This window comes from Pristiophorus japonicus, chromosome 15 (assembly GCF_044704955.1).
Source record: "Pristiophorus japonicus isolate sPriJap1 chromosome 15, sPriJap1.hap1, whole genome shotgun sequence".
In the NCBI taxonomy this organism is placed as follows: domain Eukaryota; kingdom Metazoa; phylum Chordata; class Chondrichthyes; family Pristiophoridae; genus Pristiophorus; species Pristiophorus japonicus.
Window position 1 is genome coordinate 23,544,639 of NC_091991.1, and position 13,902 is coordinate 23,558,540.

General features: G+C 43.9%; 1 protein-coding gene across 6 annotated transcripts in view; it reads right to left on the reverse strand.

Annotated features, from left to right (window-relative positions):
* Positions 1-8,460, reverse strand: part of LOC139280645 (E3 ubiquitin-protein ligase Mdm2-like) — a 111,624-nt gene extending 103,164 nt beyond the window's left edge. For 3 of the 6 annotated variants that reach the window (XM_070900232.1, XM_070900231.1, XM_070900227.1), the window contains exons 1-4: positions 8,194-8,460; positions 7,313-7,433; positions 7,107-7,181; positions 5,677-5,810 (exon numbers count right to left, since the gene is read on the reverse strand). In XM_070900232.1, the coding sequence (XP_070756333.1) occupies positions 5,677-5,810; positions 7,107-7,181; positions 7,313-7,390 (287 nt within the window). In that variant the 5' untranslated portion in view covers positions 7,391-7,433; positions 8,194-8,460. The other 3 variants (XM_070900228.1, XM_070900230.1, XM_070900229.1) reach the window with 3 other exon arrangements.
* Between the last annotated feature and the right edge of the window lie 5,442 nt (positions 8,461-13,902).

Here is a 13,902-nt window from a genome sequence, read left to right on the forward strand (position 1 = left end):
CCGATACTGCTATAGAGGAGGAATGTGATATTCTGGATGAAATAAATAGAGAGAGAGAGGAAGTATTAAGAGGTTTAGCAGCTTTGAAAGTAGATAAGTCCCCAGGCCCGGATGAAATGCATCCCAGGCTGTTGAGCAAAGTAAAAGAGGAAATAGCAGAGGTCATGACCATCATTTTCCAGTTCCCTTTGGATATGGGAATGGTGCCGGAGGATTGGAGGACTGCTAATGTAGTACCTTTGTTTAAGAAGGGGAAAAAGGGATAGGCCGAGTAATTACAGGTCTGTCAGCCTAACCTCAGTGGTGGGAAAATTACTGGAAAAAATCCTGAAAGACAGGATAAATCTGCATTTGGATATGCAAGGATTAATTAGGGACAGTCAGCATGGATTTGTTAAGGGAAGATCATGTTTGACTAACCTGATTGAATTTTTTGAGGAGCTAACCAAGAGGGTCAATGATAGTAGTGCATACGATGTAGTATATATGGACTTTAGCAAGGCTTTTGATAAGGTCCCGCATGGTAGACTATTCATGAAGGTTAAAGCCCATGGGATCCAGGGCAAAGTGGCAAGTTGGATTCAAAATTGGCTTGGAGGTAGGAAGCAAAGGGTAATGATTGATAGATGTTTGTGTGACTGGAAGGATGTTTCCAGTGGGGTTCCGCAGGGCTCAGTACTGGGTCCCTCGCTTTTTGTGGTATATATCAACGATTTAAATAGAGAGAGTATGATTAAGAAGTTTGCAGACGACACTAAAATTGGCTGCGTGGTTGATAATGAAGAGGAAAGTCATGGGCTGCAGGAGGCGATCAATCTACTGGTCAGGTGGGCAGAGCAGTGGCAAATGGAATTTAACTCAGAAGTATGAGGTGATGCACTTTGGAGGGGTAATAAGGAAAGGATATACACATTAAGCGGTAGGCCACTTAACAGTATATTAATAAAAAGGGACCTTGGAGTGCTTGTCTACAGATCTCTGAAAGTAGCAGGCCAGGTGGGTAAGGTGTTTAAGAAGGCATACGGAATGCTTGCCTTTATTGGCCAAGGCATAGAATATAAGAGCAGGGAGGTTATGCTCAAATTGTATAATACTTTGGTTAGGCCACAGCTGGAGTACTGCGTGCAGTTCTGGTTGCCATATGATAGGAAGGACATGATTGCACTAGAGAGGGTGCAGAGGAGATTTACTAGGTTGCTGCCTGGAATGGAGAATCTTAGTTATGAGGACAGATTGGATAGGCTGGGTTTGTTCTCATTGGAACAGAGGAGGTTAACAGGAGACCTCATTGAAGTATACAAAATATTGAGGGGCCTGGACATAGTGGATAGTAAGGATCCATTTCCATTGGTGGAGGGGGCTATTACGAGGGGGCATAGTTTTAAGGTGGTTGGTGGAAGGTTTAGAGGGGACTTGAGTGGGGGGGGGGGGGGGGGGGGGGGCTTCTTCACGCAGAGGGTTGTTGGGATCTGGAACTCGCTGCCTGGAAGAGTGGTGGATGCAGAAGCCTTCACCACTTTTAAGAGATAGTTGGATGGGCACTTAAAGTGCAGTAACCTGCGGGGTTACGGACCTAGAGCTAGTAATTGGGATTAGACTAGATGACCTTTTGTTGGTCGGCGCAGATATAATGGTAAGTACTGCAGGGAACAGAATACGGCCAAGATGATCTCATGGACTAGTTTTGATCGCCTAGATGGGGCGGAGAGGAATTTTCCCAGAATTTGTTCTCCCTAAATTGGCCTGGGTTTTTAAATCTGGATTTTGCCTCTCCCAGGAGATCACATGGCTCCGGTTGGGGTGGAGTGTCGATGCTTTTAGTATAAGGGGTGTTGCAGTGGTGTGGGGTGGACTGGTTGGGCTGGGTGCTCTTTACCTTTCCGTCATTGTTCGTGGGTTTGTATGTAACCTTTAGGGCTGCTGATGAAGGGCCATGCGGCTCTTTGTCGGCCGGCGCAGACACGATGGGCCGAAATGGCCTCCTTCTGCGCTGTAAATTTCTATAAGCATATAAACAATAACCTACATTGACAGTGCTTTTATTGCAGGAAAACAACCCAAAGCACTTCACAGGAGGAATTTATATTGAGCCAAAAAGGGAGATATTAAGAAGGTGACTTTGTCAAAGAAGTATATTTTAAGTCAGGTCTTAAAGGCAGAGAGAGGTGAAGAGATTTAGGAAGAGAATTACAACACTTAGGGCCTAGACACCAATGGTGAGGCAAAGGGAAAGTGGGATGCAAAAGGGGTCAGAGTTGTTTTTTTCCACATTCTGAACTTCTGGGAATAAACAATTCATTTAGTTTGTGGATGTGCAGTGGCAACAAGCTTTATAATGCACAAGCACTGCAATGAATTGCAAACCTTTCATAAATGGTGCAAGTTCCATGAAAACTACCTTGTACGCACTTTTATGACCGCATTTTAAATACTGGTGTAGCACTGTAAAACCTTACGAGTATGGAGAACTTTTGTGATTTTTGCAATAGAGGGTAGGTGGAAAGGAAACGGTACAGATATGAAAATGGTTAAGAACTACTGCTTTGATTACCTGTCTGCTGACATAACCATTATGTAGTTAGGGTACCATTATCGCACAGGTATTGATTGGAATTTTAAAATTCAAACGAAAAGTAGCAGCTTTAAAAATCTAACAGCTGCAGTAGTAATTTTTAAAATGCAACTTTAAATTGCAGGCATTGGGGACCAGAAGCTCGGGTTGGTCAGCGAGCACAAACGTGATGGGTGAGCAGGACATGGTGCAGATTAGGATACAGGCAGCAGCGTTTTGGATGAAATGATCCATTGGGCTAGAGTACTACCAAGCGAGCCAAGCGGACAGTCCTATGGGCACACTTATCATAGAAATTAGCCTATTTTCCTTAAAAAAAAAATGGAACTCCTCCATAAGCTGTTAACACATAGCGTAATGGCAATTTCAGAGTACCAGTGACGGGGCAACACACAATGCAGATACACAACAGGGAAAAGCAGATGGAAACAGTAAAGTGTTACCCAAAATATAGAGCAGGAGTAGGCCATTTAGCCTTTTCTGCCTGTTTCTCAATCAATTAGATCATGACCAATCTGTACCTCAACTTTATTTACCTGCCTTTGAACAATATCCCTTGATACCCTAACCTAATAAACAATTGTTGATCTCAGTCTTGAAAATTTCAAATGACACAGCATTGACAGCCTTGAAAGGGCGGAAGTGTATTCCACATTTCCACTACCTTTTCTGAAAAAGTGCTTCCTGACTTCAGTCTTAAATGGCCTAGCTCTAATTTTAAGATCATGCCCCTTCTTCTGGATTCTCCCACCAGAAGAAATGCATTCCCTGAATCTACTCTATCGAATCCTCTATTATTTGAAATACCCCAATTAGATCACCCCTCAACTGTCCAAACTCAAGGCAATACAACATGATTTTAGACAACCTGCCTAAATAATTTGACTAAGCCCTGGTATAATTTTGGTGAATCTACAGCCAATATGTTCTTCTAAGGTGAGGCACTCCAGATGGGGGCTGACTAAAGCTCTGTATAACTGAAGCTTAACTTCCTCCCCTTTGTATTCCAACCCTCAAAATAAAAGGCCTTCATTCCATTAGCTTTTTGAACCTGTGCACTAGCTTTTAGTGATGGGTGTGCATGGGCACTCAATTCACTTTGCTCCCCCAGAGTCTCTAGTACCTCACCATTAAGAAAATATTCTGATTTGTCTTTCTTGGATCCAAAGTGGATTACCTCACACTACCCACATTGAAATTCATCTGCCGTGGTTTTGCCCACTCACAGTCTGTCTATGTGTCTATGTCCCTATGTCACTTCCTGCTCCCATCTACACAACTTACTGTGCCTCCTAACTTAGTGTAACTGTAAACTGGGATACATAAACACTCTCTTTTGCTTCATATAATGGTGAAAAGCTGAGGCCCAGTACAGAGCTCTGGGGAACACCACTTGTCACATTCCGCCAATCAGAGTAATTCCTTCTATCCCTACCCTGTCGCCAACCTGCCAATTATCAACCCATGGCTCAAGGTTACTTACTCGAGTGTGCTCTCATTTTTGCTAATCATTCCTTGTATGAAACCTTATCAAACGCCTTCTGGATGTCCATAGACACTTCCCTATCCACCTTGTTAGCAACCTGCTCAAATATTCAACCAGATTGGTCAGGTCCATACTGTCTCTGATTAGCTCCTACCTGTTCAAATGCTCAGTCATTCTGTCCGTGATAAAATTCTAGTAACTTCCCCACAACTGACATTAAATTAACAAGTCTATAGCTTCCTGGTTTCTCCCTCCCTCCAGTCTTAAATAATACAGCGACATTTGCAATTTTCCAATCTAAAAAAGGCAAAGTTCTCAAATCTAGACAGCTTTAGAAAATTATTAACAATGCATCTGCAACTTCCCATCTGTTTTTTTTTTAAAAACACTCTAGGGTTGGAACAATCAGGTCCTGGAGATCTGTTTACCTTAAATTCCATTTTTCTTAAAACTTGCATTAAACCCACTAAGTTCCCCCCATTGACTTATTTTTAAGAATAAAGCTTAAACAACAACTTGTATTTATATAGCGCCTTTAAGGTACTAGTACAGCTCAAGGTGCTTCACAGGAGCGTTATCAAACAAAATTTGATACTGAGCCACATGAGATGATATTAGGGCAGATGACCAAAAGTTTGGAAAAAGAGGTAGGTTTTAAGGAGCACGTTAAAAGGAGGAGAGGTGGAGAGGTTTAGGGAGGGAATTCCAGAGTATAGGACCGTGGCAGCTGAAGGTACAGCCGCCAACAGTGGAATGATTAAAAACAAGGATGTTCAATTAGAAGTGTATTGATATCTCGGAGGGTTGTAGGGATAAAGGAGATTGGAGATAGGGAGGGGATGAGGCCATGGAGGGATTTGAAAAATATCAAAGCGCTGCTTAACCGGGAGCCAATGTAGGTCAACGAGCACAGGGGTGATGGGTGAATAGGACTTGGTGCAAGTTAGGACATGGGCAGCAGAGTTTAGATGACTTCACAATTGCGGAGGAAAGGAAGGAAAGGGCATGCACCAAATTTCACATTTGAAAAGCTCTTTACAGCCAATGAAGTACTTTTGGAAATGTAGTCACTGTTGTAATGTAGGAAACAGAAAGATCAGAGTGGGAGCCTGGCCAGGAGTTCGTTGGAATAGTCAACTCTCGAGGTAACAAAAGACATGGATGAAGTTTTCAATAGAAGATGAGCTGAGGCAAGAGCTGAATTGGGCAGTGTAATGGAGGTGGAAATAGATGGTCTTAGTGATGATGCAGATATGTGGTCGGAAACTCATCTTGGGGTCAAATATGACACCAAGGTTATGAACAGTCAGGTTCGGCTTCAGACAGTTAGCAGGAAGAGGGATGGAGTCGGTGACTAGGGAACAGAGTTTGTGACAGGGACTGAAGAGAATGGCTTCAGGCTTTCCAATATTTAGTTGGGAGGACATTTCTGCTCATCCAGTACTGGATGCTGGACAAGCAGTCTAACAATTTAGACCCAACCAAACCATAGTCCTTGATGTGGGCAAAAAACATTAAAATTGGTTTGAAATTACATAATGAATCTATAAAGTTTTTCAATCCTCTCCATGTATTCACAGCATACATTTTGTAATTCCATATTCAAAATTTACTTTACCGTGGTTCTTTAACTGAAAAGCTCTGCACTCCAAACAAGTGACTCAGCAGATCATCTGAACAATGGACTATATGTTGCTGTTTTTCATCATATAACTGCTTAGTCATTATATATTGTCCTAAGTAGTACATTACCTGTCAACAAAAACATGAAAATCAACCTTCAGTCCAAGACATGAACACATCACTTGTAATGGGAAATTACAGTAGCTTCTTTAATGAGAAGACTCAGTTACAACAAACAAATGTTTCCACAGGCAAAAGAATGCCGTGAACATAGTTCACTGATAAGCGAGGGGATCGGACTTATTACACTTCCATTCGTTTTGCAACATGGTACTGGTTGCGACAGAAAATTAGTTTAATGGGAGTGTATTATTTTTGATTTTTATCCATGGCTCGGCCAACATGGTTCCCTCAACCAACATCACCAAAACAGATTAACTGGTTGTTTATCTCACTTGCTGTGCACAAATGGGTTGCTACATTTGTACATACAACAATTACTGCATTTTTTAAGTAGTTAATTGGCTGTTGAGCTTTTTAAAATCAGTGATTCTCAAACCTTTTGATTGAAGAACCCCTTTTCAAAATCAAATTAGTAATGTCTCCCACTTAGTTCTGGACAATTTTTAAAGCCGTCAGCTGTCAGCAGGCTGGCCAAGGTGAGCGAAAACACAAGCACCCTTGCACATCCTGGGATGCTGCTGGAAGCATGATTCACCACCATTCTGTCCCACTGGCATGTTCTGTAACAGCTACACTATGGAATTGTATGTATTTGCGTGAACACCTTCATTCACGTATTTGAAGGCCCCCCGCAGGCGCTCTGATCATGTATCGGGAGGATGGCACAGGGTCGGGCCATCGGCAAGAGGAATCAGCTCAACCGGGAGGGAGTGCTCATTGCAAAGTGAGTGAGAGCTGTGGGCCTGTGAGGAGGCAGGCCCAGCCATTTGATTCAATTCTTGTGAATTGTTCTCGTGTCGATTTTATAAAGAGAAGGCTTGCAATTACCTCTGGCCGTGGAGCCCCTGGGAAGTCTCTGCCAACCCCTGGGGCTTTGTGGACCCCAGTTCGAGAAACACTACTGTATAATTACCAGGACACCGGGGAGAGCCTCTATGCTCTCCTTCAAATTGTGCCATGGGATCTTTAATATCCACCCGAAAGGGTAGACATAGGTTTAACGTCTCATCCAAAAGACAGAACATCCGACAGCTCAGTACTGCACTGGGAGTATTGGCCTGGATTATATGCTTAAGCCTCTGGAGTGGGTCTTGAACCCATGATCTTCTGACTCAAAGGTGAGCTGCAGCAGACATTTAAAGTGCTAACTATTGTACACGTGTGGTTCAGCAAACACAAGCAATGCAGCTAACGCCTCCAAAAATCACTTACAGAATAAATCCACCTAAATTGTAGACTAACCTCCTTCATCGTAAAGATTTCATTCTGTGCACCTGCAAACCGCAACAGCTTAAGTAAAAGTGGCTTGGGTTTCACCTGAAACATTTGCAGGAAAAAAAAATCATTCTAACAGGTTTAAAAACGATTGAATCATATTCTTAAAGCATTCTTCCTACAGAACCTATAGAATTCACAACTAATCAAACAAGCAAAAAAAAAACACATACTTGACTTTCCTGCTCTGCAGTTAGTATCTGATCATCTTGTGAGGTGCCAAAGCAGGTTGTTGATCCGTTTGTTGCCATTTCTCCAATATTCCTTTCAAGCAAACATTTGTACCTTATACATCTGGTTAAAAAGAAACACAAATTAAATCAACCAGCTTTAAAAACATTCTAAAACGCACCCAACTCGAAGGGCGAACTCCACATACGTGTAAAAACTGGTCGAGCTTCCCCCCCTTTTTAAAGCCAACCTGACGGAACTGGTGAAGTGGGGGGGGGCAAGTCAGGGCGACATCCTGTCGGCGAAGTCTGTGTGCAGAGTCCGCCGGCTGACATGTCCGAGCATGACCCGATCGACAGAAGCAGCTGAGCCGGAGCTCCTGCTGAATCACCCGGGTGGGGGCTGGGAGCTCTGCCCGGGCATGCCCGAGCACAGCGGGAGGGCGGGATCACAAACACAAACCCCGGCAATCAAAGCCAGCGCTTGGCCAACTCTTGCAAGTAACAGCACCAGGAGGACGCGCAATAAAAAGATCTTCTCCTCCTCGGTTATTTAATCAAACGTGGCGGGTGGTTTCATAAGTGCTCCCATTGCATCTAGTGGAGGAGGCTTGGTGCGGGGCCCTGGTACCGCCAGCCTGGCCTCACTCATCGGGCCTCCAAGCGCTTTTCGCTACAAACTCTCCCTCCATTCACCGAGTTCACGTCGTCAGGTGACTCCGCATCAACCCCCCTCCCCGCTTCGGCCTCATTTTTAAAATTGGTCCCCTCGTGGAAAACCCACCGCGCCGATCCTGGTTCCCAGAAACCAGGCCCGGGATCCGCTTAGGCCTCGGGCTCGGTTTCTCTCCCCCGCCCCGGCGAGACACGGCTCCGGCACTTACCCACCCACGTTACAAGACGGGGCGGAGAGATTCCATGCCTTTCAGCAGCGGCGGCGGAAGCTCTCGCGGCTCAGCAGGGAGCTGCGCTGCCGTGTGGGGGGGAATAAAATGTAGGCCCGGTTACCATGGAAACCGCGAGCCAACGGCCGCACGCTCCAGGATTCTTATTCAAACATCGGTAGGATTCCAATTTAGAATCTCTCATCCCCCAAGATTCCAAACCGAGTTCTATCGATTAGGGACGGCCCGGGTTAGCGCCAATGGCTTTTCGCCCAAATCTCGCGAGGGCTTCCACTTACTGTGGGGGGGTCGACAATTGAGTTCAGCGCACCTAGGTTAGGCAAAGTGAGGGAGGAGACACAGTGAGGGCTTTTTTCATTCATTCATGGGATGTGGGCGGGAGAGTGGGACGAGGACTAGGGTTGATGAGGGCAATGGGTTGGCATGGTGTAAATGGACTTCCAAAAAGCGCTCGGCAAGGTGCCACATAATAGGCTTGTCAGCAAAGTTGAAGCCCATGGACTAAAAAGGACAATGGCAGCATGAATACGAAATTGGCAAAGTGACAGGAAACAGGGAGTAGTAGTGAACGGTTGTTTTTTGGACTGGAGGAAGGCATGCAGTGATGATCCCCAGGGGTTGGTACTAATGACTTGGATGTGGGTATACAGGGTACAATTTCAAAATTTTCAGATGACACAAAACTTGGAAGTACAGTGAACAGTGAGGAGCATAGTGATAGACTTCAAAAGGACATAGAATGGATGGACATATGGCAGATTACATTTAATGCAGAAAAGTGTGAAGTGATACATTTTGGTAGAAAGAATGAGGAGAGGAGATACAAACTAAAGGGTACAATCCTAAAAGGGGTGCATGAACAGAGAGACCTAAGGGTATATGTGCAGGTTGAGAAAGCAATTCAAAAAGCTTATGGGATCAGGGACTTAATGAATAGAGGTAGAGAGTATAAAAGCATGGAAATTATGATGAACCTGTATAAAATACTGGTTCGGCCTCAACTGGAGTATTGTGCCCAATTCTAGGCTTTAGGAAGGATGTGAAGGCGCAGAAAAGATTTATGAGAATAATTCCATGGACTTCAGTTACGTGGATAGACTGGAGAAGCTGGGATTGTTCTCCTTAGAGCAGAGAAGATTGAGAGGAGATACGGTTGAGAGGAGATCTGATAGAGGTGCTCAAAATCATGAGGGGTCTAGACAGAGTAGATAGAGAGAATGTTTTCATTGGCAGAAGGGTCGAGAACCAGAAGACGCATAGAAACATAGAAAATAGGTGCAGGAGTAGGCCATTCAGCCCTTCGAGCCTGCACCACCATTCAATAAGATCATGGCTGATCATTCACCTCAGTACTTCTTTCCTGCTTTCTCTCCATAGCCCTTGATCCCTTTAACCGTAAGGGCCATATCTAACTCCCTCTTGAATATATCCAATGAGCTGGCATCAACAACTCTCTGCGGTAGGGAATTCCACAGGTTAACAACTCTCTGAGTGAAGAAGTTTCTCCTCATCTCAGTCCTAAATGGCTTACCCCTTATCCTTAGACTGTGTCCCCTGGTTCTGGACTTCCCCCAACATCGGAAACATTCTTCCTGCATCTAACCTGTCCAGTCCCGTCAGAATTTTATATGTTTCTATGAGATCCCCTCTCATTCTAAACTCCAGTGAATACAGGCCCAGACGATCCAGTCTCTCCTCATATGTCAGTCCTGCCATCCCGGGAATCAGTCTGGTGAACCTTCGCTGCACTCCCTCAATAGCAAGAACGTCATTCCTCAGATTAGGAGACCAAAACTGAACACAATATTCCAGGTGAGGCCTCAACAAGGCACTGTACAACTGCAGTAAGACCTCCCTGCTCCTATACTCAAATCCCCTAGCTATGAAGGCCAACATACCATTTGCCTTATTCACCGCCTGCTGTATCTGCATGCCAACTTTCAATGACTGATGTACCATGACACCCAGGTCTCGTTGCACCTCCCCTTTTCCTAATCTGCCGTCATTCAGATAATATTCTGCCTTCGTGTTTTGGCCCCAAAGTGGATAACTTCACATTTATCCACATTATACTGCATCTGCCATACATTTGCCCACTCACCTAACCTGTCCAAGTCACCCTGCAGCCTCTTAGCATCCTCCTCACAGCTCACACCGCCACCCAGCTTAGTGTCATCTGCAAACTTGGAGATATTAGACTCAATTCCTTCATCTAAATCATTGATGTATATTGTAAATAGCTGGGGTCCCAGTACTGAGCCCTGCAGCACCCCACTAGTCACTGCCTGCTGTTCTGAAAAGGACCCGTTTATCCCAACTCTCTGCTTCCTGTCTGCCACCCAGTTCTCTATCGACGTCACTACACTACCCCCAATACCATGTGTTTTAACTTTGCACACCAATCTCCTGTGTGGGATATTTTGAAAGTCCAAATACACCACATCCACTGGTTCTCCCTTGTCCACTCTATTATTCTAGAAGATTTGTCAAGCCTGATTTTCCTTTCATAAATCCATGCTGACTTGGACCGATCCTGTCACTGCTTTCCAAATGCGCTGCTACTTCATCTTTAATAATTGATTCCAACATTTTCCCCACTACTGATGTCAGGCTAACCGGTCTATAATTACCCGTTTTCTCTCTCCCTCCTTTCTTAAAAAGTGGTGTTACATTAGCTACCCACCAGTCCATAGGAACCGATCCAGAGTCGATAGACTGTTGGAAAATGATCACCAATGCATCCACTATTTCTAGGGCCACTTCCTTAAGTACTCTGGGGTGCAGACTATCAGGCCCCGGGGATTTATCGGCCTTCAATCCCATCAATTTCCCTAACACAATTTCCCGCCTAATAAGTATTTCCTTCAATTCCTCCTTCTCAGTGGATCCTCGGTCCCCTAGTATTTCTGGAAAGTTATTTGTGTCTTCCTTCATGAAGACAGAATCAAAGTATATGTTCAACTGGTCTGCCATTTCTTTGTTCTCCATTATAAATTCACCTGAATCTGACTGCAAGGGACCTATGTTTGTCTTCACTAATCTTTTTCTCTTCACATATCTATATAAGCATTTGCAGTCAGTTTTTATGTTTCCGGCAAGCTTCCTCTCATACTCTACTTTCCCCCTCCTAATTTAACCCTTTGTCCTCCTCTGCTGAATATTCAATTTCTCCAAGTCCTCAGGTTTGCTGCTTTTTCTGGCCAATTTATATGCCTCTTCCTTGGATTTAACACTATCCTTAATTTCCCTTGTTAGCCATGGTTGAGCCACCTTCCCCATTTTATTTTTACTCCAGACAGGGATGTGCAATTGTTGAAGTTCATCCATGTGACACAGATTTAAGGACATTGGCAAAAGAATCAAAGGCGACATAAGAAAAAACTTTTTTACACAGTGAATGGTTAGGATCTGGAATGCACTGCCTGAAAGGGTGGTGGAGGCAGACTCAATCACGGCTTTCAAAAGGAAGTTGGATACGTACCTGAAGGAAAAAGATTGCAGGGCTACAGGGATAGGGTGGGGTAATGGAACTAGCTGAAGTGCTCTTGCAGAGCGCCGGCATGAGCTCGATGGGCCGAATGGCCTTCTGTGCTGTAACCATTCTATGATTCTATGGGCATCACCGGCGAGGTCAGTATTTATTGCCCATCCCTAATTGCCCTCGAGAAGGTGCCAGTTGGCCATGGTCTTGAACTGCTACAGTCCACGCGGTGAAAGTGCTCCCTCAGTGCTGCTAGGGAGGGAGTGCCAGGATTCTGACCCGGTGACGATGAAGGAATGGCGATATATTTCCAAATCAGGATGGTGGGTGACTTGGAGGTGCTGGTGTTCCCATGTGCCTGCTGCCCTTGTCCTTCTAGGTGGTACAGGTCGCGGGTTTGGGAGGTGCTGTCGAGGAAACCTCACCGAGTTGCTGCAATGCTTCTTGTAGATGGAGCACGCTGCAGCCACGCTGTGCCGGTGGTGGAGGGAGTGAATGTTTAACATGGTGGATTGAGTACTGATGAAAGTGAATGTGAGGGTCAGCTCAGGATAAAATCCCCTCTCGTGGTTGAATGGCCTGTCAAGTCTCACTGCGAGCTCAAAGCGCCATTTGGGCAAGATACTGGTGGGTGATGTACACCTACAGAATTGTGCTGCATAAAGAATCAATGCTTTCAATAGGGCAGAGAACAAAATGATTGTTTTTTCAAAAAGAAAGTGACCTATTTTCATTTACATCACTCAATAGATTTTAAAAAAATGCACAAGCCAGCACCTGACCAAAGGAGGGAATAGGATGAGTTTGGGGCAACAGAGTACGAAAACCAATAAATGCTTGCCATCAGACAAAGGACTCGAGTTATTTTTTAATTATTTTATGGACACATTTTACTCCTCTAATCACTCTTCATGCGCACGTAAAGTAGCATCACATGGGGAGATTGTAACAAGAAACAACCACAAAAAATAGGCTACAATGCAGGTGTCAAATTCTGTGAAGCGCCCTGAGACATTTTACTATGCTAAAGGCGCTATATAAATGCAAGGTGTTGTAACTTGAAAAAGGAAAGTTATGGGGAAATACTTCTTGTTTGAAGTTCTTCCCAATTTTGTACAACAAAATAATATTTGAATGGAATTTGTTTTTGACGCTGTTGTACAAAATGTTACATTTCCTGTCATCAGAGAAACCCTTGAGTCAGATCCCTATGTCCCTGCCCACCTCAATATGCATATCCAAGTGGCTCCAGAATAAATAGCAATGGCCCTGGCACTTTCCTGGAGCCATTCAAACTACGAAAGCTCAAATATCTGCATTCCCAGGTTCGTGACATTGGATGGCACTGCAATAACTCTCAGGCTGGTCTGAAGTCACCCTACAGCTACTTTCTATGGAGGCTTTCTCGTATACTCTCATCGGTGCCATCACCATAGCAGCCGAGCAGTGCAGGAGATCTGGCTGGAAGATTCCTTTACTGATAAGAAATTTCAAAAGAAATTCTGCTTAGACTGTTTTCTTCTGTAAAATGGGGGTGGACTTTGGAAATAAAAATCCTCACGAAAGTCATTGTATCGGAATCAAAGTTTCTCGGCGAGCAGATAACTTACTTAAAGTACTCTCGTACATAAAAAATGATTCTTGAAGACAATAAAAGTGGGCAATAAAAATATAGAACAAAGTTAAAACAATGTTACATTAAGAATTAATTTTTCTCTATATACTGGTACAGTAAAAAAACTCAGGAGCCAATTAGTTGGCAAAGTCCATGTGGATTTGTTAACTGAGGCTGCTTAGCTTCTAACCTGTACCAAGGAACCATCTGAGCTCCAATCATCTGCCTTCCTGAGATTTTTCTTATTATGGCTCATTTTGGTACACTTATTATAATGGCTCCAACCATTAGCTTCTCCAGAGCAATGGAATAATGTTTTGACATCTCTTCAAGGCCTTTTGTATCATCAAAATCAAACTCAAAAGGAATAATTATGAGCTTAATCACAAATCTCTTCTATTTTTAAACCATGAACCTTTTCTTCCATTAAGTATTTAAAACCATCAACAAAAAGTAATGGCTTATTTCCAGTCCATATAGATTATTTGCTTCAATGTACAGAAATTTTCCATTACCAGAAGGTGAATCAATGTTTAATGTAGAAAGACATCTTGAAACTTTCGACCCATCACAGAACTTATTTGCCCATTTG